Source organism: Ctenocephalides felis, unplaced genomic scaffold (genome assembly GCF_003426905.1).
Source record: "Ctenocephalides felis isolate EL2017-DRISC unplaced genomic scaffold, ASM342690v1 CF-g0.4_SCAFFOLD_01886, whole genome shotgun sequence".
NCBI classification, from domain to species: Eukaryota; Metazoa; Arthropoda; class Insecta; order Siphonaptera; family Pulicidae; genus Ctenocephalides; species Ctenocephalides felis.
Genome location: NW_020538040.1, coordinates 102,625,368 through 102,650,676, shown reverse-complemented (window position 1 = coordinate 102,650,676; position 25,309 = coordinate 102,625,368). Strand labels below are relative to the sequence as shown.

Below are 25,309 nucleotides of genomic sequence, written 5' to 3'. Positions count from 1 at the left end.
AAAATATTTATTTATGAAATATTTTCAAATAATATGTAACATACATACTCTATCTACATGAAAGTAATAATCAAATTTATTTCAGTGTGAGAAATTATTATGGTCTGCTAGAGTCTTTCGCATATATGGTAAGACCTTTTATCATGCCATGTTATTATCCATATCTACACATTTATATGATTTGTTTGGAGTCTTGTGATTTTTAATCATGAACGAAATATTTATTTATGAAATATTTTCAAATAATATGTAACTAACATACTCCATCTACATGAAAGTAATAATCAAATTTATTTCAGTGTGAAAAATTATTAGAATCTGCTAGAGTCTTTTGCATATATGGTAAGACATTTTATTATGCCATTTTATTATCTGTAAATACACTTTATATGATTATGTTTCGAGTTTTGTGATTTTTAATCATGAGCAAAATATTGATTTATGAAGTATTTTCAAATAATATATAACATACATACTCAATCTACGTGAAAGTAATAATCAATTTATTTCAGTGTGAAAAATTATTATCTGCTAAAGTCTTTCGCATATATGGTAAGAGATTTTATTATGCCATTTTATTATCCATATCTACACATTTATATGATTTGTTTAGAGTCTTGTGATTTTCAATCATGAACAAAATTTTATTTATGAAGTATTTTCAAATAATATGTAACATACGAGTACATACTCAATCTGCATGAAAGTAATAATTAAATTTATTCCAGTATGAAAAGTTATTATAATCTGCTAGAGTCTTTGGCATATATGGTAAGATATTTTATCATGCCATATTATTATCCAAATCTACACATTTATGGTAAGACATTTTATCATGACATGTTATTATCCATATCTACACATTTATATGATTTGTTTGGAGTCTTGTGATTTTCAATCATGAACGAAATATTTATTTATGAAGTATTTTCAATAATATGTAACATACATACTCAATCTACATGAAAGTAATAATCAAATTATTCCAGTGTGAAAAATTATTATAATCTGCTGAGTATTTGGCATTTATGGTAAGACATTTTATCATGCCATGTTATTATCCTTATCTACACATTTATATGATTTGTTTAGAGTCTTGTGATTTTCAATCATGAACGAAATATTTATTTATGAAGTATTTTCAATATATGTAACATACATACTCAATCTGCATGAATGTAATAGTCAAATTTATTTCAGTGTGGAAAATTATTATAATCTGCTAGAGTCTTTGGCATATATGGTAAGATATTTTATCATGCCATATTATTATACCACTTTTATATGATTTGTTTAGAGTCTTGTGATTTTTAATCATGAACGAAATATTTATTTATGAAGTATTTTCAAATAATATGTAACATACATTCTCAATCCACATGAAAGTAATAATCGAATTTATTCCAGTGATAACAATCAGGCATCGAACATGAAGAAACAAACAAGTAACAGATTATTAATCTAACAGAATAAAAGCATGCTTATTATGATCCATAAGGATATTAGCATTAAATACATAAGTAAGTGATTATAGTGCATTTTTATTTTACTTTGTGATTCTATCCACATATCATCTTTTAATAATAATATTGAGGTACAGCCTGTTCATTTTTAATATTGAATATAACTTCCATTCATAAATTGCAATTCATATATCAATGTCTGATCTTTACAGCAAAATAATGATCTAATTGATTTCAATACAACCCATTAAAAAAATGAACTAAAGAATCATGTAATTCACCAGAAATAATAATTACATCAAAGAGCATTATATTTATAAGTTAATAAATAAGCATAAAAATGATTTATTATAGTAACATGAATAGAGGTTTATATTGTTTTTACCTGTGATGACACAGCTCCAACGTTAGCATCAGATTCATGTTTATCCAAAACATCATTAATTTCACACACCAATTTATCACAAAGAGCATTCAATGCCTTTGGTCTATTTAAGGTAATTAAAAGAACATTGTTTTTGGCTCCTACTTTTTCAGTCTTGATGAATTCATATGTTGCTGGTGCTGTGAACATTCCAATTCTTTTTTATCGAATAATCATTAGATAATAAGGGCGAACAATTATCTAGGATAATATTAATTTAATTAATACAATTACTGTCATATCTTAACATGTAATAGTACAAAATGCATGTGAAATCATCAGATAAGCCAAGAGAATTTATGTAGATAATTATTTCAAACAAAAAAGTAACTGTGGCTTAGGAATGCTTTCATTAAAAAACTGTTTTTTTTTAATTCCAATTCATTTTTTATCGAAATAATCATTAAATTAGTTTTAACATTATTTAAGTAAAGGGAACAAGTTATCTAGGATAATATTAATTTGATTTTAACTCTAATAAATAGACGTGTATAATGCAAATATGCATATGTGAACATTTGCTAAGTCAAGAGTATTTTATGTAGAAAATTATTTCAAACAAAAACTAATAATGGTGACTTAGAATGGATAAATTAAAAACTATTTGTTTTTAATTTTAAAAGTCTTAATGTGTAATGTGTTAATGTTGATTGTTACAAAACCTATAGGTAAATTAATTATTATGAATAAATATTAATTAATAATGAAGTAATTCTTCTGAAGCAATATATAAAATAACAAGTTAAATGTTTATAGAAGATTATATAAATGTTAGATTATATAAATGTAAAAATTATATTAATTTTATTGAATTTTTACATATAGCTCGACATCAAAATGAATAACCTTAACACATTAGTTATTAATATATTAATCCAAATTGTTAATTATAATGTTAATAATAGAAATGACTAATGATTTAAAAATTTGAAAAATTCATAGAAATATTTTCATGTAAAGTATTTTAATAATGAATCAAGATTTATATTTTACAAATACTTTACATTTTTGTCAAAGGATTGCTGTTTATTTTCATTTTAATTTAAAATTGAATTGATTTATCTCATAAGAAACAAACCATAAATTTGGAATTCTTAATTACAAAACTTTAGGTTGGATTCTGGACCAACATAAAATATGAAAGAAAATGCAATTAAAGAAAGTATTGTGTTAGAATTAAGAAATAAAATTATTTAATTAATGCGTTATATGGTAGATTATCTTTGGTTAAATTAAAAATCAAAATCTTAATGTTAAATCAATTACGAGACCCTATACGAGTAGTACAGCAGAGGTCATTGCGGACAAGGTCAGTAGCATTTAGCAACTTGTTAAATGTTAGTCTTGTGTTAAAATCACATGCCTTAATTAGTTAATTGTTAATTAAAATAAAACAAACAGTATTAATCTAGATGTTAATGCCGATAAAGTCACTGCACCCACGTCAACAGCGTACATGCAATGATTATTTAAAAAAATAAACAAAAACAATTATGCATATTGAATTCTTTCTTACATGCTGTGCTATATAATTTAATGTTTGTGTTGGCCAATTTAGCTAGGCCCATGGCCCGGCTCACTAAAACTCTTGAAGCTGAAGCCATTGCGGTATGTTTAATATTAATAAACTTTTTTCTAATAACCTACAACGACGACGTTCGACTACAGAATGTCGTAGCAGATTAATTTGATTGGACTTCAGCCGGGACATGGAAAAACATCGTAAATATTGCATAATATAAGCCTGAGCAACATGCAACCGAGAAGACGATAGTGACAGCAAATGCTATGTGAGGTTAAGGGGATATAACATGCTGTATTGTTTGAAAAAAGAGCGCCAAGACATAACTATGCTATTATACAATTATAATTTATATTGTTTCTTGGTTATACAAAATACTAGATTTTATAATTAAAAATATTGTAATATTAATGATAAAGAATACAATAAAGTTAATATACCCCGTAGAGTTAATGGGCCGAAAATCGAAAATGAAAATTTTTGCATTTCTCGACGTTTTCAAGGTTTCTGAACATTTTGGCATACCTCAGAAAAAATGGTTGTGTTTGTGTGTTTTGTATGTCCGCATTTTTTCGTCCACGTTTTGGAGCGCACGGATCAACCGATTTGAATGGTTCAAAAAACATTCGATTCCTATTGATAGGGAAATGTGCTGATTAGTTTTTGGCAAATGCAAATGCAGCTGTTACAGAGATACGGAGCAAAGAGTTCAGAAAATAAAAATCGAGTTTTTGAGAGAGCGGAGTATCCGATTTGAATGATCCAAAAAATATTCAATTCGTAATGATGCGGAGAGTGGTGATTAGTTTTTGGCAAAGGCAGATCCAGCCGTTTCGAAGATACAAGGCTAAATGCACAAAAAAATTCAGATTTTGGGAGAACTAAGCATCCGATTTGAATGATTCAAAAAACTTTCTGCTTGTGTTGGCAGAAGAGTTGCTTTTGGATTTTTTTTTTCAAAAAATTTTTTTTTGTATATAGAAAATTATTCAGATTTTAATTTTAATTCTTGCTAAAGTTCTAAAGCTCACTTATATACTTTAAATAAATAATTTTAACATCGGCAATTCGGTTTATGTAATCCTTATTTTAGACAATGTTACGATATTTATATTAATCTATTTCATCTTTGCTAAAATAAATAATATTCAATCGATATATGAGTAATGCATGAATAATAGTTCAAAAATTTCATTTTTGCAACAGTTTTAAATTGTTTTTATTTTATCTTAATCTTCACAAAAAACTTTTAAATCTATGTATTATATGTTTTTTCGACGTTACATATCATTCTGAATAGTTCGAGGCCAAAAAAGTAAGTATAACGTTACCAGATTACAAGACCAATAAAACAAAAAAAAAACGTTGAAACCAAAATTTGAACTTTTGTCGATAGTTTCTCAAAAACGGCTGGACCAATTTCAAAAATGTAAAAGCCATAAGATGTAACTCATGGTTAAATGGTTACATGGTTAACTCGAGGTCTCATGTTGGTTAATTTTGGGAGAGGATTGGCCGGTCCGTTTCTTTAATATTAGAATCAAAGTGCAAAAGTTTTCGATCACAAATCTGCAAAAAAGTCTGAAACAAATTTGTAAACTGAAAGATATCTATATATATTATATTCCGTCGTAAATGAATTTTAAAAAAATTGGCGGTTTTAATGAAACTTAATAATGCGATAAAGATCATGGTCTAATTGAAACTCCCTAAAATATTGTAGTCCTACAAAAAGTGGTTGAATTCTAAAAACTCATTAATTTTGGGGACGTATAATGAAATATGCATGCAATAAAAAGCGAAATATTAAATTGAATAATATTAATAAATCATGTTTTATGTGTCACATTTGAACGACACCAGTAGGGCCATCTATGAAAAATTATTCACACTATTGTTGTACACCTAAAGGTGCGTTCACACCTAACGAACGAACACGAACGAACATGTCGAACAAGAAAATACAAAGAAGAACGAACAGGAACACGAACGAACGCAAAAAATTCCAAACGAACTTGAACAAGCGCTTAAAAGCAGTGAGCGCTTGAATTTTCGTTGTTCGTAGATGTTCCGTGAAACGTCAGTTTTATTATTGATATGGATGTAAGCTTTAATCATACGGCATTTTCACTGGTTTTTGTGTGATTTTTGTTCGTGTATATTTTGTAAATATACTGTAAATAAATTATTCAATTAATTTCACTCAGTTTTTGTATTTAATATTTATATTTTGAGTCGTTTTCTTTCCTCAGCATTCATATTCGGAGCAAGCTGAACATTCCAGGCTTGAGCTAACTATACTCAATTTTCATACTCTCATCCTCAACATATATGTTGAATGTCTATGTATGATAACAAGTTTAATATTTACTTGTAAAGACTGCAATCATACTCTTCTTTTATCTATGACTGCAATTTCTTCTTTACTGCAGCTTCTGACATCCCAAACGTTTTGCCTACACTTTCCCAAGCATCGTTTTTTTTTCTAATAATTTTATAAAAAGGGTCTTTAGTCTCCCATATTATAGGAAACTTTTCTATTTCATTTATGAATGATAAAATTACGTCATTTGACCATCCCATAATTTATTCAAAATTTTCAAACTGTACACAATAATTAAAAGTAAATATTATTAAAATTTTCAAACATTAAAATTATTAACATTATTATTAAATTATTAAAAAAATATTATTAAATTATTAAAATTATTAAAACAAAAATGTTCGTTTGCGTTCGTTGAGACGTCCACACTGCACATACGAGTTCAAACATGAACGAACAATTCCCTTTGATGTACCGACAAGTTGCGGAACATTGCTCGCCATGTTTGTTTATGTTCGTTTGTGATCGTCGTGGCTCCACACTATGCTGTTGCCGTTTGTTCTGGTACGTTCTTTTATGTTCGTTCGTGTTCGTTCGTTAGGTGTGGACGCACCTTAACAAACAGTGTTGTCATAAACGTCAAGAAGCCGGTGTTTTCATAGTTTATTGTGAAATAATTAATTAATAGAAATAGTAGATTGAAAGTTTTAAATTATTATTTGTGTATTTTGTGCCTGCCTAATAATAATTCTGAAACAAGGTGCGTTATCATACTGACAATAATAATTACTCGTTTTAACCTCATTTATATATACATATTTTTATATAAAAATAAGTTATCAGCTAATTTCCATATATTAAATTTGCTGACAATTTTATATTAAAAGAATTTTTTATATCACTGTATTCTAAGCAATTCCAAGCTTCTGTATTATAGGGCCATATGTTCCGCTTTAAAATGCTTTTGTGAATCATTTATATGTCATCTATGCAATAACTTATTTATTATAATATATAACCATAAATACAAGATACGCCCGTTTGTTTTATTAAAAAAACATCAATTAAAAAAAATAGTGGTGTATGGCATCGTGCCTTAAGGCAAATTTCTGTTACTTCCCGTGCCGTAATGAAATATTCGAGAAATATTAAATGTTTTCAAATATATTATTATAAATACGTATATATGTATACAGAATGGTAAATGAACAAAATTTAATCAATTGAATTTAAAATGATGGACATTGTTCGATATTTATAAGAATTATATTATTTGCAAAGTTAAAATTATTTATTTGAAGTATATATGTGAGCTTTAGAACTATAGCTAGAATTAAAATTAAAATTCAAATTATTTTCAATATCAAAAAAAAAAAAAATTTCTAAAAGCAATTGTTTTGTCAACACAAGCAGAAAGTATTTTGAATCATTCAAATCGGATGCTTAGTTCTCTCAAAAACTGCTATTTTTTGCATATTTAGCACGGTGTTTTCGAAACGTCTAGACCTGCCTTTTCCAAAAACTAATCACCATTTCTCCCCGTCATTACGAATTGAATGTGTTTTGGATCATTGAAATCGGATGCTTTGTTGTCTCAAATAATCGATTTTTATTTTCTGCACTCTTTGCCCCGTATCTCCAAAAAGGCTGGACCTGCTTGTGACAAAAACTAATCAGCACATTTCCTTATAAATAGGAATCGAATGTTTTTTGAACCATTCAAATCGGTTGATCCGTGCGCCCGAAATCGTGAACGAAAAATTGTATCCATACATACATACACACATACACACACATCCATTTTTTCGGAAGTATGCCAAAATATCCAGAAACCTTAAAAACGCGAAGAAATGCAAAAATTTTCAATTTCGATTTTTGGACGATTACAATAACTTGCCCGACGGAAGTTAAGAATACCCTTTATTTATATTTATATATAGTTGAAGTAGATCAACTGCTTTATTATTATATTATAGAGTAGCTATTTGTTTATATGTGAACAGCAATCAGAACAATGTGCTGGTGTTGTCTTGTGGTGTACATTCTTTATTTTTAATCTAGTATTTCTAGAAGGCAACTCAGTGGTTGGGCATTCCTTTCTTGATGAAAATATATTATATTTCTAATAGTAGTGAAACTATACAATATCACAAAGATCTATTTTTATTTTATATCGTATTCGAGATCTATGATTTTAATTTCAATTGAAAATCATTACTGCTCGATATCAAGCTGGCCAAGTTGGGTATCGAACCCAGACCTGTTTTTGCAAATTCACGGGGCCGAGCTCAGTTAGCAAAATAGATACTACTTAGGGGGCGTCTCTTAATCACGTGAGGTTTTTAGGGGGGGGGGTCTATGTAGGTGTATGATAAGATAACGTGTATTTATTTTTTAACTGTTTTTTTTTAAAAAACATTCAAACATTTTCAAAAAAAATTTTTTTTTTTTATTTTTTCACGCAACTAAAAATACACGTGATGTTTGGTGAGGGAGGGGGGGTAATTTTGAATATCACCACGTATCACCAATGGAGAGGGGAGTCCAAAAATCCTTAAAACTCGCTCTCGTGATTAATGGACGCCACCTTACATCGTAAAAATTTGTTTCCTTCATTCCTTGCAAAGAAAAATAATCTTCTGAATAATAATATAAACATACTCATATGATGAACAAAATATAATTCAATATAAATCAAGAGATACAATAAAAACAATTTGAAATCTGTGTCAATAAGCAAACATAGCACAATATGATTCACTCTTGTGCGAAATTTCTTAAAGTTGATGTAACGAACGATTTTATTATAAATAAATGGAATTCGCTACTAGTAAACAGTCTCGAACAATAATTTTGTATATATATATATATATATATATATATATATATATATATGTGTGTGTGTGTGCGTGTGTAAATAATTATTAGCCAATTCGTCAAATAAAAATAAGAGTTAAAAGAAAATTTTTCTTTATTAATTAAAAGTTTCAACACTTGATTTGTGGCAAAATTCAGCAATCAACCAGGATAAAAAATAAAACTTAAAACGATAAAATAGTTGAAAAACTGGTATTTTTAAAACTTTATAAAAAATCAACATATAACTGAAAATTTGTTTTAAATAAATAAAAACAGCAGAAAACATGGTATCTTCTTGTAACAGAAGCGAAACAGTTCATAGTTGGATACGGAATCAATATTCATTTAACTAGGATTTTACAATTCTATTTAAATTTGCCAACTTCTGATGAATCTTGCCAACACACTTTCGTTGATTTTTTTTAAAGGAGGGCCTCTCAAAGTCGATCGATTGTGAAAGGTTTAAGTTCATAGTTCCACAAAAAGTTTTAATTATTTATCACTTGGGGAAATTGTGTTATTTTTCTACTGTGGTTATAGAAATGTTTTTCGGTTACGATTCCAAAGTTTATTTAAATGGACAAATGAACAAAACTTTATCCAAATAATCGATAAATGGTCATAATTTCACCAAAGCTCTAGGTTGCACTTAAAAGATCATCAAGTTCCAAACAACGTGAGAATTATTTTTAACTTCTTATAGGATAAGTTATAGTAATCGGAAGTTAAGCGTGATAGTGCGATTGCTTCATATTTAGCTGGAAAACCTTAAGTGGCTATCTTTAGAGCCCTCCAGCATTTAAATGCGAACAAATATTTTGTTTCTCGTACCATATCTCGTAACCGTGATACACTCAGTGTTACACCGCGTTTAAAAAGTGGACGAAAAAAAACACTAACAACACCAGAAATGATCCAAAAAGTATAGGCAAAAATCGATCGAAATTCGGATCGCAGTGGTAAAAAAATGGTTCGTGAGCTGAACATATCACAAAAACGGATGCAACACATATTGAGAAATGAGCTTGGACTAAAGCCACTGAAGTTCCAAAAAGTGCAAGAGCTCATCGATGCACAGAAAAAAGTTAGACGGGAAGGAGCCAAGGGGTTGCTTCGCTTGCACGAAAGTGGCTAGTTACCGAATTTGGTTTTCTCAGATGGTAAGACATTCCAAATCGAGCAGTTTGTGAACGAACAAAATGATAGGGTTTACTTGCCAAAAAGGTCAGCTAACAATTTACACCTTCGATTGGCCACCAAAACTCAAGCGCCGCCGACGGTAACGGTGTGAATCACCGTAACGGCCGATGGTGACATTCCGCTCTTATTCATCGACCGTGGGATCAAAATAATTGCCGAAATTATCGGGAAAATGTCTTAAAGGCAGTATTGAAGTCCTGGGTATTTAAAAATTTTGGCCGCAGACCATGAACAATCCAACAGGACTCACCACCATCAAACTCAGCACGCGTCAACCGAAAATGGCTTAAAAAAGAGGTTTTTTTGCTTCATTTCCATTGCACAATAGCCACCAAAATCTCTGGATCTAAATTCGTTGGACTTTTGTGCCTTGGACATTTTGGAGAGTAAGGTTCACACTAAAAAATACCAAAGTGTCGATCATCCCAAGAAGGCGCCTCGCCGGGAATGAGCCAAAGTACCCCAGAGCCACTTTCGTGCAGCTCGTTATGGTTTTTCTGCCGTTTGAAGGCCATAATTCGTGCCAAAGGTGGCAAATTAGAACACATCTCAACTGATTCTAAAATTTGATGTCATTTCCGACATTTTTGCTTTTGAACAATGAAATATAAAATGAAAATGACAAAGTTATATCGCTTTACTTTGTTGCATTACATATCAGCCACCCTGTATATGTGTGTTTGTGCAATATAATTAGATAAATCGATCGATATCATGTGATTATCTATTTCTTGAGGAATCTGCATTGTAATCCTCTAACGACGTATTTAGAGCTCTATCTTTATTTGTTTTTGATATATAAAATCGTGTCAAGCAAACACTTAAACAAAAGATTTAATATAATAACAGGGCTTGTAAGAATTATGATCCTTTTTGGTACAAAATTCTAATCAGCGAAATTTTACAGCGGTCCTTTCTTCTGTGCCATTTGGGTGTTGCATGATACATTTCTACCAACTTATGTTACGATCGCGCTATGTCAAGATTTATTTTTGGCAGCATTATTTTTATAACACGCAAATGATTTTGAAGTATTTTTTTCACTTATCTGTAGCATAGGTTCTCAATATATCAATGCTATGAATTGTTAGAATCGTTCGATTTATATTAATTTACTGTGAAAATCTAATTAATCATCATAATAATTTTAAAATAATTCGATTTATTTATGAATATGTGTTTTTGAATTTATTATGAGGAATGAAACAGAGGTTTATTTATTCATAAATTCAAAGCATATCTTCAGTGTAAGTCTGCATATGCTTTTTTATTCTTATATTATGAATATAGTGATCTTCATAGTTAATCTGATTTTATTTTCAGAGATGTAGTACATACTTTAACAGTTAGTTCTAAGAAATGACTCGGATCAAATTGAAAATTTGAAAGGCGCACCTTTAGGGCCAAACGCATTGTGGGAATTTGGAGGTCATATATTTAACAATCAAAAAACTTTCTATTGTCTTAACTACGCAATAGTTTCACGAAAAAAAATCTAAAACCTTTACTCTGTAAATGTTTTGAGAATACCTAATATTTATTACTAATTGTAAGCTATGCATACTCAGGTTCATAAAATTATGCACTGTAATTATGTAGTGTAATTATTTATGGACTACTTTTTGCAGAAGACGCAAATGGTCAGGTCTCATATATATCTAGTTATATTCTCTAGTTTTTAAGAAAGTTAGGAAGCCCCATCGACACAAAAACTTTTTTTTAAATATTGTTCTAGTAAGATACAACTGAAATCTACTCAATGTTTTAGTGATAACTAATGAAATAAATTAAAAACAAAAATATAATTAATTATTAGATGTTTTCTCCTTATGACTAACTATTTTTTAATTCGACCTGCTTCAATTTAGTGCAGCTTTAATGAATATAGATATATTAAGTTTTTATTAATTTTGAATACGTTGACTTTACACGTACAGTTATCATACTATGCAATGGTTAAAATTGAAGTCTCTATTTTTTCTGCTCTGTCTACTTTTTATCTGATACTGACAATGGAAACCTTAGGCTTACTCCCTGGGATTTTGAAGAAACTTTGCATGATATAGAATTGATAGTTAAAGAGAACCCTTTAAAATATTATAGTCGTATGAGAAATTTTGACTATCAACTTTACTTCACCATGCGAAATTTCATTAAAATTCCAGAAGAGTAAACCTGAGAACCTCGTGAATATAAAAGTATCCTGAAGCGTTTATACAATAATTATGCTAAAATGATGTTTCTTTCAAAATTTAAATACATTAACTAATACGTAATGTTGTCTAACAACATAATACTATACTATAGTATCAGCAACCCAGTACAATTTTAAATTGCAAACGACAGAAAAATTATTGACTAAAAATTATTTACTTAGGGTATATTATAATATTAGAAAAAAATAGAAAACTAGCGGTGCATGGCATCGCGCCTTAAGGCAAATTGCTGAAACTTTCTATACCCAAAATTATTTTTTTTAAAAAGATTCAAAATTATTTTAAAACTTTGAAAAAATTAGATTTAGAATTTTTTAAATAATTTGACTTTTTTCAAAAATTTGATTTTTTTATATTTTGAAATATTTTTTTCAAAGCAATCGCGCTGCGCACAGATGAAATATAGTAAATTCCGGCTCAAAGTCTAACGGATAAATATTGATACGGAACTCAAAGAAATGTAAACAAAATTTGTTCTTATTATTAAAATTATTATGAAATATCTGATAATTTGATGTGCATATGTCTAATGATCATTTTTGACCGCCGAATGGTATTTTTTTTTCACTTTTTTATCGAATCTCCCAAACGGCTAGATCTGCCTCCCCAAAAATTTTATCAGTTCTTCATTTAAATAAAATATTTTTTGAATCATTCACATCGGACGCTCCGTTATCTCAAAGGCTAAAATAGCATTTTTGGGTCTTTTTGCCTCGTATCTTCGAAACTCCTAGACCTGCTTTTCCCATAAACTAATCAGCACGTCAATACGAACCGAGTGTTATTTGAAAATAGCATTTTTGGCCCTTTTTGCCCCGTATCTTTGAAACGCCTGGACCTGCTTTTCCCATAAACTAATCAGCACGTCAATACGAACCGAGTGTTATTTGAATTACTCAAATCGATTCACGAAACCGCAACGCTAGAACAGCTACGCAGCGCGATTGCTTTAAAAAAAGTTCAAGATTTTCAAAAAAAATCAAGATACAATAGAAAAATCTAATTTGTTTAAAGCTTAATTATCGAAACGGGAAGTTCCAGCAATTTGTCTTAAGAAACGATTCCACGCACTACCAGTTTTTGAAAGTTTTTGGCTGATAAAAGTGAGCTATAAAAAATATAGTTAACTTACAGAAAAGATGGCATTGGCCTACTGCCAATAACTAATTGTAAACTCAATCTACCTTAAAAATGAAGGTACGGAACCTTCATCTGACATTCGCATGTGTTTTATTTTCTTGTGTATTCTTTTCAGGCCTCGCGCAATTCGATGGGAACCGAATCGAGCAGTCGCATCGCAAACCTTTGCGCGGCTGGACGCATGTGCGATGAATTTTGTAAGTTTTTTCTACATAAAATTAAAACTGATACAAAGTCAAAAGACAATAAAACATTGAAATAATCTGTTAATATTTTATTCTATAATTCGATATTTGTTTTGCGTTCCATTTGAGTAATTCTTATCTTTTATATACTGTGACCTTATTAATGCTTTCTTGAACTGTGATGAGTACAATGTGTATTGTGCTAAACAAATTCATTCAATAGTGCCTTTATTGAATTGTGAAATCACTGTCTGTTATGTTTAAATAATTAAAATTTATTATACAGATAATATAATCAGTGCTTGTGAATTGAATTATATTAAAGTTAGAGTTTGTTGTGAAAAGATAATTAATATATATTATTAAGTGATTATTGTTATTTCTACGTAAGCTTAATATTAAACATATTAATCTAAATTATTAATGAAATAACAAAACATATATTGCGTATGTGAAATAAAATAAATAATAAATTTATTATTTATAACCTTTTATGTGTTATAGGGAAAACACGTGGAATTTGACGTTTTTTGCGTGAATCGTTACTGCAAAATAATTACTGATTTATTAAATGAATTTAATATTATATATGATTAAATTATTACACATATAAAGAATATAGTAATTACTTATATTACCGCAACAATTTCTAGTGTATTTCCTTATAACCTTCGCGTTATCGATTCACGATTCTGTTTGCGTCGTTTCACTGTATTTTACTGACAGTTATCTAATTTTCATACAAGTCATGCAATATAACTATAAAAAATATATAGAATTCCATTTCACATCACTTTATAATATTTATTGTATAGATGCACATATCCCCCGTTTTACACGAAAAACCGTGCTAAACGAAAATCACTATAAAAAGCCCTTTTTGTCAGTTTTTAATATGATTAATATCGGAATCACATTGAACAATAATAAATATTAATAATTTAATATCAAATACATTCAATAAATTATAGCTTAATTCATAGAATACAAATTAGTAACAGCTATTATTCTTTCATTATTACTACGGAGATTGTTCAAAATTTTAATTTTGATTTAATTATAACTTGTCTGTTACTTTCTAGCTCTTTATTTTTATCTTTTGCCATTGTCGAACTATGAAATTTTATATTAGTTATAGATTTTGAAATAACAATTCTGTTATTTGCCTACCTTGAACAAATTTATGCTATCAATTATATATAAACACTTATTGAAAACAAAGTTTAGAAACAATAATGCTCTTTGTTTTGGTATTTCAAACAAACTAGCTTATACTCACATAAAATTTAGTTTTGATCATAAAACGGCGAGTTCCCATCTTATCTTATATTTCCATCATAGACATGAACTACTTTGTAAGAGTTCGTAACTGTAACATACATTTTGTAGTCTTGTATTTTGACAGCAAAACAATGAAAATGTTTTAAGAAAAAAATTATAGTTTATAATTTCGTGTAAATGCAAAATACCGTGTAAAAGGGGGCAATAGGTGTATATTTGTCGTTGAATTTTAAAAATATAATTTGAAAATTATTTGAAAACCAAAAATGTTTACGCATAACACAATAATTCGTTGAAAATTACTTTTTCATCCACTAAAAATAATTATTTAACATTATTTGTTATAAATAACATAGTGTAGAGTCTAGTCTATTTCCAATAAAACCATTTCAATTTATATTTTATATATTTTACGGATACAATAAAAAGTTAATTAAAATAGAGCCACCAATGTTTTAATATCTTTCCGAATTGATGAGGTTGAAAGTTGAAAATTCAGAAGACTTAAATAAATGCCCCAAATAAATGCTTATTTCAATAGTTTTCGGTTCTCAATTTTTTGATAAATTTAAAAGTAAATCTCTATTGCATGCAGTCTTTTCGATATGATGAAAGATTTAGCCGAGAATAACAATAATAATTGCGATGTTATGTGTCCAATTAAGTTCAGATTTTTCATTGTCGTCTGCTGACTCTTGATTTCTTATAAAATAAATATTTTCAACGTCTACACATAATTTATTAGTTTAGATAAATTTATTTAAAAAAAGTATACTTTTTACCCGAAAAACTCATTATTAAAGCTAATAAAAATATTAATATTTTATTTAATATTTTACTTTAGTATATTATTATCATTATATCTAATACTTTACATTTATAATTCGAAGGTAATTTCATGAAAATAATGATGCTATCATATTTGAAGCACGTGCTTTTTGAATTCCTTTCAGGTTTCTATGACAGAAAATTCTCTCTGTATTTGAATCATCACTTATTCAACTTTTAATTTCCTCATCAAACAATCAATCAATTCTGAAACATATGTGATAAACAAAACGGGATAAGATTTTTTAATTAAAAATTATTTAAATTAAACTTATGTTTAATATATTTTAATTTTAAATTAACTTGTTATGTGCATGTCCAAAAGACAAAAATTTAGAGAACGTTTCGAGTGCAAAACTTAATTTTATTCTCTATTTATTTCAGCGTAAAGATGATGAGTGATTATGTTAAATGATTTTTATATTTGTTTCCTCTAAATGATTATTTGTTTTCCTAATTAGCAAGTTTGATTTAACTCATTGTGTGAAATAGTGATGTTTAAAATAATTTTGGCCATACACCAGAAGTTATCTCTGAACTAAAAACAAAAAATAAAAACATTTTAATTTTGTGCTATGTGTAATTCAACATGGGGTCTTCATTAGGATGTACAAGAAAGGTAAAGTTTTTAAATATTTATTAATAATGATTCATTTTAAATTTAGAGATTTTTAATTTCCCGATTTATGTTTTCGCAAAAAAATCCGATTTGCTAATTTTATGTTTTCTCGATGTTTCAAGTCATTCTGGAGACCAAATTTGGAAAAAGTATAAGTATAAGTAAGTCTGTGTGTGTATGTATATGAGCCAATATTTGACATTCAGTCGACGTTATTTCAAAAACAGCTGCACCGATATTAAAAATTTAAAGGCCATTCGGTATAACTGAATAAGGACTAGCGTTTATTAGTTTTGTACGACGAGCGGCTGAGCCATTTCTTTATAATAAGCAGAAAAGTGTAAAATCTTTTATCAACGTTTTTAGCCCGTAACCTTTTAAAAAGTTGAAAAATGTTCAAAAGATATCGATTGGGAATCGGTTGGGAAGGTTTTTGGCTGTTTTTCGTAATTATGTATTGATATTTTTTTTAAGACAATGTTACAGTATTTATATTAATGTAATTTATTTGAAAACATTTAATATTCCTCAAATATTTCGTTACGGCACGGGAAAATCCAGCAATTTTCCTTAAGGTACGATGCCATATACTACTAGTTTCATTTTGGTGTTAATGTTCTTAATGTCTAACAAATATATTACTATAGTGCACATTAGGGCGGGTCGATTTAGGGGTCGAAGAAACCACACCTTTAAAATGAATTCTAATGTCTCGTGCATTGACTCAAAGATAAGAGTTAAATCTTGAAAAAACCTCTCAGGAGTCCCAGGGGGTGAAGAACCATGGGCATGGTTGAATTGACCTTTCAAAGTTAGTGGGGTTCGATCGTACATTTGGACGCAATTGGGGCACTCTTTTAGCCCTTATTTTTAGGTCAATACATGGGATATCATTTTAGAGGTATGGTTTCTTAAGCAAAGTATCTTAGTTTGAGCCCTAGTATCCGAAAATCATATGTGCCTTAACGACCTTTTTGGCCCATAAAAATCGACCCGCTCTAGTGCACATCCTCCTGGAGTAAGTGTTTTAGATTAGTAATGTTAATTACCTAAATTATTATAAACTACTTTTTTACAATTAATTAATTATTGCAGCAGTTGCAAATAGTACACCAAAGTATGTCAAATATATACTTGTAGATTGGTAAATATGAAAAATAAAATGCGTTCTGAAATTAAAAGCTGTCTTAAAAGAATTGATTAGGTAATATTTTATGTACTGAATCAGGTTAAGTTAGAGTTCCTTTATATTTGGTGAATAGAATAAAGATGATGATGATCATGAATAATAAAGTATAAGAAAAGAAACGAAACGTTCGAGTCTTCTAATAATACATCTCCCCTAGTTCGTTCGCGTTTTCAAATATTTTGAATCCGCGTAGATGTAAGACCTCGGACGTCGTTCGACTCGTACGTTAATCGGTCGCGCTCCGTCGCACACCTTTATTTTTAAACAAAGGGCGAAAAGAAATGTCGCTATAGTTTCTTTTACAAAATGTATTCATTGTTGGTATATATTTATATACTCAACTAGTGGTTCATGGCATCGAAAATTAATATTTTTATAAAATCTTTAAAGCTCTTTGCAAACTGAACTAGTGGGGCGCATGGCATTGTGCCTTAAGGCAAACTGCTGGAACTTTCCGTACCAAAAATTATTATTATTTTAAAAAGATTAACATTGTTGAAAAAAAATTACTTAGATCAAATTAGATTTTTAAGAAACTATAAATTTGATAAAAAATTAATTTTTTGTGAAAAAAAATTTTTTTGAAAAAAAATGTTTTCTTTATTTTGACATATTTTGGAAATTCTGAACTTTTTTTCAAAGCAATCGTACTGCTTTAACTGCATAGAGACGAAATGTCAAAGTGCGTAAGCGCCGCATTGCCGTCTAACGGATAAACATTGGTACGGAACCCATAGGAATGTAAACAAAATTTATACTTATTATTAAAATCTCTGTAAAATATCTGACGATTTGATGTGCATATGTCTAATGATCATTTTTGACCGCCAAATGGCATTTTTTTTACTTTTTTTACTAGATCTCCGAAACCGCTAGACCTGCCTTCATGAAAATTTGATCAATTCTTCATCTTGTCAATATAAGTAAAATGTTTTTTGAATTATTCAAATCGGACGCTCCGTTCTCTTAAAAACTGAGTTATCGTTTTTGGCACTTTTTGCCCCATATCTTTGGAACGGCGAGACCTGCCTTCGCCAAAAACTAATCAGCACGTCTCCTTATTAATATGAATCGAATTCTTTTTGAATTATTCAAATCGCTTCATCCGTGTTCCCGAAATCGTCGACGAAAATTTGTATCCGCACACACATACATACACGCACACACACACACACACACACACATACATCCATTTTTTTCTAAGGTATGTCAAAATGTTCAGAAGATTTTGAAACGTAAAGATATATAAAAATTTTCATTTTCCATTTTTTTGCGATTACTATAACTTGCAAAATCGTTAAAAAAAACACTTTTAAAAAAAACTGAGATATTAGTGGGAAAGAACTTGGTATAATCATAACTTTTTATGATTATAATAATTTTCCAAAAGAATGAAAATTGCCACTGTGAAACGAAAATTTTTTTTGACCTCTGAATCCATAAGTCATTTATTTCAGAAGACATTTTGATTAACTCCATTCTGTAGTGTATATGTTCTGGTTGGGTTGGATTTCGGGTTTCAAATTCATGAATTACGAATAAGAACACAGAACTGTAGGGTGTTGTGGGTCTCGAAAAAAATTCATCTAGTTTTATAAAAGACATCGAAGACGTTACAAACTTTGAAAAAATAACATACTAAAATTCGTGTACCCGGCAAAACAAGAATATTAAAACTGCCTGAAGTTTATTGAAACTTGTTCAAAGTACGGAAATAAGAGCTAACTTAATTAAAAATAAATTTCTGGTCGGTGAAAATAGTTATTAATCTATTAACTCAAGATTTTGTTATTATTGAGTCACGTGCGAAAAAAAATCGAGAGATAATTTTACCAGATAGTTGATACAATATAATAAAAAAACATTTAAGAAAAAAGCGCCATTGTAGCTAAGCCGAATGCTTCGCTAAGGTTTTTTATCTATTTTTTATTTATTTAGAACAATAAATCAATAACAGAAAAGTAACCATCACAGGGTGTCCAGAAAATTGGCCTAAAATGCGCTGAATTTAGAATAGAAAGGTCCAAACCCAACGATATACAATTTAAGTGTGACTGCAATGAAGATCCGAAAATAAAAAAAAAGTTTAAAGTTTAAAAAAAGTTGAAAACTTGATTAACTCCACAAGTCATATCAAAACTTTAACTTTAATGATAATAATTATTTTCTCACTATTAATAGTTATAAATCTTATATACCGTTACATGTAAGCTATATATGCATTTATACGTTCTAAAATATATTTTTCATTTTTAAAATCAATATACATTACTTTATCGCTTTTCTCCACTTTCTGACTTTCGGATTTAGCAGATGTGTGCACTGAACGGCATAAATATCAACAACAAGAGCTTTATTGTCAAATATTCCATTTAAATATGTGATTCCCTACGTATTTCTTGTAACTTTCCAAATGGTCCAAAAGTTATTACAAAGAGTGTTAAATGCCTTTTGATGCCTTCTACGTCGCATAAAAGGTTTCTTTTTATGGTCAAATATACGTTACTGAGTAAATAGAAGTCGCAGTCTAATTGAAATAACTTTTGCTGAACTGAATGCATATATAATTATTGAAATCGAAAAGAGTTATACCATTCCAACGCACGCAGGCGGCTGCCTTTTGGGGCGGCCGAGTGGCGGCCAAATAAAAAAAAAAAAACAAATTTAAAGGCGGTTATAATGAAAAGCGGCCGTAATAAAAAGCGGTCGCGCTGAAAGTCCACTGATTTAAAAGGCGGCCAAATTGAAAGACTGGATTAAGAGGCGGCCAAACTAAAAGTCCGCTGAATTCATTCGCGGCCGTATTGAAAATCCGCTGAGTTAAAAGACGACCGTAGTCAAAATCAGCCGAAGGCAGCCGTATTGAAAGCGAGATCGAATTAAAAAGCAGCTACAGAAGGCTTTGTTTCCAAATCATTAACTAGCTGTAAGTGGAATTCTGTCTCAAGGCATTTAAGACATCGTGCCTTAAGGCAAATTGCTGGAACTTCCCGTACCAAAAATTATAATTTTTTAAAAAACAATTAACAGTTTTGAAAAAATTTTACTTCGAAAAAAATTTTTTTTTTTTTGAAAACAAAATTTTTTGGAAAAGAAAAATGTTTTCTTCATTTTGACATATTTTGGAAATTCTGAACTATTTTTCAGAGCAATCGTATTGCTTGAACGAAATGTCAAAGCGCGCAAGTGCCGCGCCGCCGTCTAACGCATAAGCATTGGTACGGAACCTATAGAAATGTAAAAAAATATTATACTTATTGTTAAAATCTCTATAAAATATCTGATAATTTGATGTGCATATGTCTAATGATCATTTTTAACCGCCAGATGGCATTCTTTTTTACTTTTTTCATTAGATCTCCGAAGCCGCTAGACCTGCCTTCTTGAAAATTTGATCAGTCCTTTATCTTGTCAATACAAGTAAAATGTTTTTTGAATTATTCAAATCGGACGCTCCGTTCTCTTAAAAACTGAGTTACCGTTTTCGGCACTTTTTTCCCCGTATCTTCGGAACGGCTAGACCTGCCTTCGCCAAAAGCTAAGCAGCACGTCTCCTTATCAATACGAATCGAATGTTTTTTGAATTATTCAAATCGGTTGATCCGCGTTCCCGAAACACACACACACACATACATCCATTTTTTCTAAGGTATGCCGAAATATTCAGAAACCTCTGAAACATAAAGATATATAAAAATTTTCATTTTCGATTTTTTTGCGATTACTATAACTTGCCCTACGGGAAGTTAAAAATATATTAATTCATGAGTGCATTGCAATGTGAAAAACTCGCAGATTATTCAATTTTGTACAAATTTTCGAAACATGTTAGTTATTTTTTACAAATGGTTTAAAAATTAAATATTATTGAACAAGAAATAAACGCGTAGTTTGTTCATTAAGATCAGGATCCAAAATCGCCAAACAATCAGCAAGATTCTCAAATACTACCTTTGTAATGGTTTTTGAATTTTAAAAATCACGAATTTAGGCTATAACGTGGACGAAAAATTTGACACTTTTGACAATTCTAAAGAAACGGATCGGCCGATCGTGAGGAAAAATTAAATTTCAAATAGTATTGCGCATTTTTTAAAAAATGCCAACTAAAGATAAAACTTTGCCTCACGTAAAAAAGTGCTGCTCATTTCAAACTTTGATAATATGTTGAGAATTAAAATGACTTGTCGTAAGGTCGAGATATTTAGTAATATTTGAGATCATGATCTCTATCGCCAAAAAGTTTTATAAATATCGTCGTAAAAATATTTAACAATTAAAGAAACGATCCGAACAATCTCTTAAAACTAATCGGCACGATTCCCAAATCATATCTTTCAAACAGTTTCTGAATGATTAAAAACGATGCAAGATTTTTGGCTAAAACGTGTACGAAAATTTGTACACTTTTTTGTTGATTAGAAACGGCTTGACCGATTGTTACATAAAACTCACAGACGGTAGTTACATTAAATGACATTTAAATTTTTGAAATCGATGTAACCGTTTTTCAGAGAAAACGTTGGCAAAAAGTCAAAAATCGGCTCATATACACACTTTTTTCTTTAAATTTAGTCTCAAACGATTCAGAATGACTAAAAACATAAAGAAAACATACAAATTATAAATCGAATTTATTTGATTTATTTGAACATATTTGATATTTTCTTATTATGTTATTTTCAAGGGCGTCTAAAAAATGGTCGCACGCAGGCGGCCACATACCCAGGCAATATATATATATATATATATATATATATATATATATGTATGTATGTATATATGTATATAAGTTATATAAAATAACTAATACGACACAGGTTTTGTTTATTTTTGACGCATCCGGTACTTTTAGGTAGGATGTAGGAAACTGTTATTTTTTTGCCAATGTTTGGGACTGATTATTGATTTCCTGATTACATACTTTCAACAAATGCTTTTTTTAAGAAAAGTGTTCTACAGATTTCTCTAATATAAATATGAAATTCTTCTTATTACAGAACGTATCAAGGAATGAAGCGTCTTCCAGTAGTTGTCGTCTGCCTCGTTGTATTTGTGGATGTGACCAACTCTCGAGGCAGGATATCGACAGGTTCACGGATCGTCTCGAAAATGTTTTAAATTCTCGCAATGGAACCGAAGTCTTTCTAAAATATCTCAGGCATAACAATTTTGGAGAATCAGTTAAGTGCGTCGAATTCTGGCGGCTTTGTAATGAATATCGCATGGCTGAGCCAGGAGAAAAACCAAAGATTTTGATGGATATACAACAAGCTGCACAGGATGTAGATGAACTGGACTTTGTTGCAGTCGAAAGACTAAATAACTGTGTCGAACAGGGAGTTGTGGAAGAGACAAACAATTGTATTATCTATTTACAAACGACTGTAATACATTTACTGAGGCAGGATTATGATAAATTTAGAGATTATTTGCTCAAAAAAATAAATAGGTGACCCCTTTCGAGATTGTCTATATAAAGAGATTTTTAAGAACTAAACAAGTGATAACCGAGTTCAAGCTGCCTTCAATTTCAATTTAAGCAAATATGCTTAAAAAATATATGTGCTACTTATTTATAGTAAATATACATACTTACATAAAAAATTATCTAGTCTTGTTTTGTAATTTTGTATTATCTGCTAAAGTAGCAAGTCTAAAATAATATAGCAAAACCAAGCAATTGCCGTTTTTATACAATCACGCTAGGAAATGGTAAAATATAAATATACTTAAAATTGAAAATATAAATTAACCTAAATTATATAGAAGTAAAAGGTATTGTTATTAATGGCATGAATGTCAAAAATTGGAATGAATATAAATCTACTACGAATAATTAATAATAAAGTTTGTTGAGGCTGTATAAAATGTTAATTGTTTTTTTTTGCAAGAAGATAATTCCCAAAAATATATTTAGAACACTTGTATTGTTGACGTAAGTGCTTTTCTAATTTTATGCAAAAGAAACTAGTTAATTAAATATTGTGATGAATTTTTTATCGTACCAAGAATGTCCTAAAATGTACAATGCATTATTTGTTTAAAAAAATTATGTAATATTATATGACAGAATCAGATGATAGATATTAGGTTGTCAAATATCTAATCAATATAATTCGTTCCAATGTTAGAAACTTGCAAGGTAAATTTATAAAGAGCTCAGTTGAATATTGATGAAATACATATTATTTAATTAAATGCAAAATGTTCTTAATTCTAAAATATAGGTTTCATGCATGTGAATTTCACGATTATTGTGAACTTGATATTGACAAAAAAAAACTACTTACCCATTGGTCTATTTCAAAATGAGTTGCTTTAAGACCTATTTATGAGTACCATAAACACTTGTCAAATTCACTTATGATTATAATAAATAAGAAAACCTTGTTGAAAATGTGACTATTTCATATTCAGTTATATTATACATCTTAAAAATTTACAATAGACTAAATTACTTTGACATGTTCATATTTACTTACAGACTATTGACATTAAATATTCCTTCAGGCTTACAGAGGCGTCGCCGGTTTAGTACGGTTAGACGAAAAACTATAATTTTAATAGCTTCAAATTTATTTAATCTACCTTTACAACCAGTAATTAAACCTTGACAAAAGTTCTTGAACCATTTTTTTTTTTTGATTTAATTAATTTTTTTAATAAACTTACAAATCTCTAAAGTTGCGCAAATACCATATTAATATATTTAGTAAACGACCATTCTGTATATAACATGGAGATGATGAAGAATATTTCCAGTTCTTACACAAAAAAATTAGTTACGGGGTCATAACGCACTTTGGCGGTACATTCAAATTATAGCATAAAAAAATTAATGATAGAGAGACTAGATGCTATTAAATCTATAGGAGAATAAATTAAATTATTAATTTAGATTACTATATAATTACATATTATCTACATTTAAGAGATGAGAATACTATCATTCAAAAATAAACAGATATAGTGCTTAGTTAATAAGATATTAAAAACAAAAAAAAAATTTTATTAAACTATCCCAGCAGCGCTTTAAATACTAATATAAATGTTTCATAAAAATACAAAACACTAAGGCAGGGTTTGAACATGTACACAGATCTTATTTCATCATTGTGTAAAATACAATTACATATGCATATATAATTGTTTAAAGATTCATATGAAATATTTTTGTAAAATCATATATCCTAAAAAAAAAAAAAAAAAGTATTTTACTACGAAAGAGTGTTTTTTGCCTTTCCGCACTAAACTAACAACTTCCATAATTTTATAAAAGAGAAAACAATGTTTTAAAGAGTTTTTTTTCATATTTCATTTTATCTATTAGACAATGGTCTCAACAATTTTTTTTCGTATATAAACAAATTGAATCTTCAAAAAGAGAATATCATACAATAAATTTGTTGTGCATTTCATATCCTTAACACAAAACACTTAAAGTATAGTTAGCTTCATATTAATTAATTTAAGAGTTTATTTCATTGGTGTTTTAGAAAAACAATTTAATCAACATATTTTATCAAAGAAGATTGTATCCAATTTGAAATGTACTCTTTTTTACTATTCAAAATGAAGTTATAATTACAACAAATACCTTTTTTAAGCTATAAAAGTTTTACTGTATCAGAACAATGAAATGTTTTTTATTTTATATTATTTTCTTAAAAATTGTAAAAAAGTGTACATTTCAAATTCGACCAACAATAAATCGAGTAAATAAAAAACAGAGCTCATTACTAAAAAGAAAAAAAAACACAAACCATACTTAAATTTAAATCAAGTCTTTTTATAATAAAAACATTCTAAAATAGGCTTTTTTAGATTAAATAATTTTAAATATACAAGATAACTTCATATAAATATAATAACAAATTTCAAATGGTATTCACCACAAATTTGGACTATGTACGTATGTATACATATGTTTTCAAGTATACTTATACAATTTCCACATTATATGTGTTAATACATACATATTGATAAAAAATTATATATATATATATATATATATACATATATATAATTTTTATCCATGTAATATTCAGGAACACCTT

The 25,309-nt window shown here is 28.9% G+C and overlaps 2 protein-coding genes across 2 annotated transcripts; one reads left to right on the top strand and one right to left on the bottom strand.

Moving 5' to 3' along the window:
• Window positions 1-1,416: 1,416 nt before the first annotated feature.
• LOC113375620 (probable enoyl-CoA hydratase, mitochondrial) lies at window positions 1,417-3,685 on the bottom strand. Its single transcript, XM_026615552.1, has 3 exons — window positions 3,404-3,685; window positions 1,849-2,027; window positions 1,417-1,461 (listed from the first exon to the last, which is right to left on the bottom strand). Exons 1-3 carry the CDS (start codon window positions 3,489-3,491, stop codon window positions 1,417-1,419), a joined length of 312 nt encoding a protein of 103 aa, XP_026471337.1. The 5' UTR covers window positions 3,492-3,685.
• Window positions 3,686-6,455: 2,770 nt separating this feature from the next.
• LOC113378746 lies at window positions 6,456-22,920 on the top strand. The gene is made up of 3 exons (XM_026619325.1): window positions 6,456-6,492; window positions 13,263-13,344; window positions 22,250-22,920. The coding sequence occupies exons 2-3, from the start codon at window positions 13,336-13,338 to the stop codon at window positions 22,703-22,705; spliced, it is 465 nt and encodes a 154-aa protein (XP_026475110.1). The 5' UTR covers window positions 6,456-6,492; window positions 13,263-13,335; the 3' UTR covers window positions 22,706-22,920.
• Window positions 22,921-25,309: the final 2,389 nt, after the last annotated feature.

Coding starts and splice junctions, on each gene's coding strand:
- LOC113375620 (XM_026615552.1), bottom strand. CDS start 3,491: ATGGCTTCAGCTTCAAGAGTTTTAGTGAGCCGGGCCATGGGCCTAGCT. Junction 2,028..3,403: donor TAAATTATATAGCACAGCAT/GTAAGAAAGAAT, acceptor GAATGTTCACAG/CACCAGCAACATATGAATTC. Junction 1,462..1,848: donor TTGGAGCTGTGTCATCACAG/GTAAAAACAATA, acceptor TTATTCTGTTAG/ATTAATAATCTGTTACTTGT.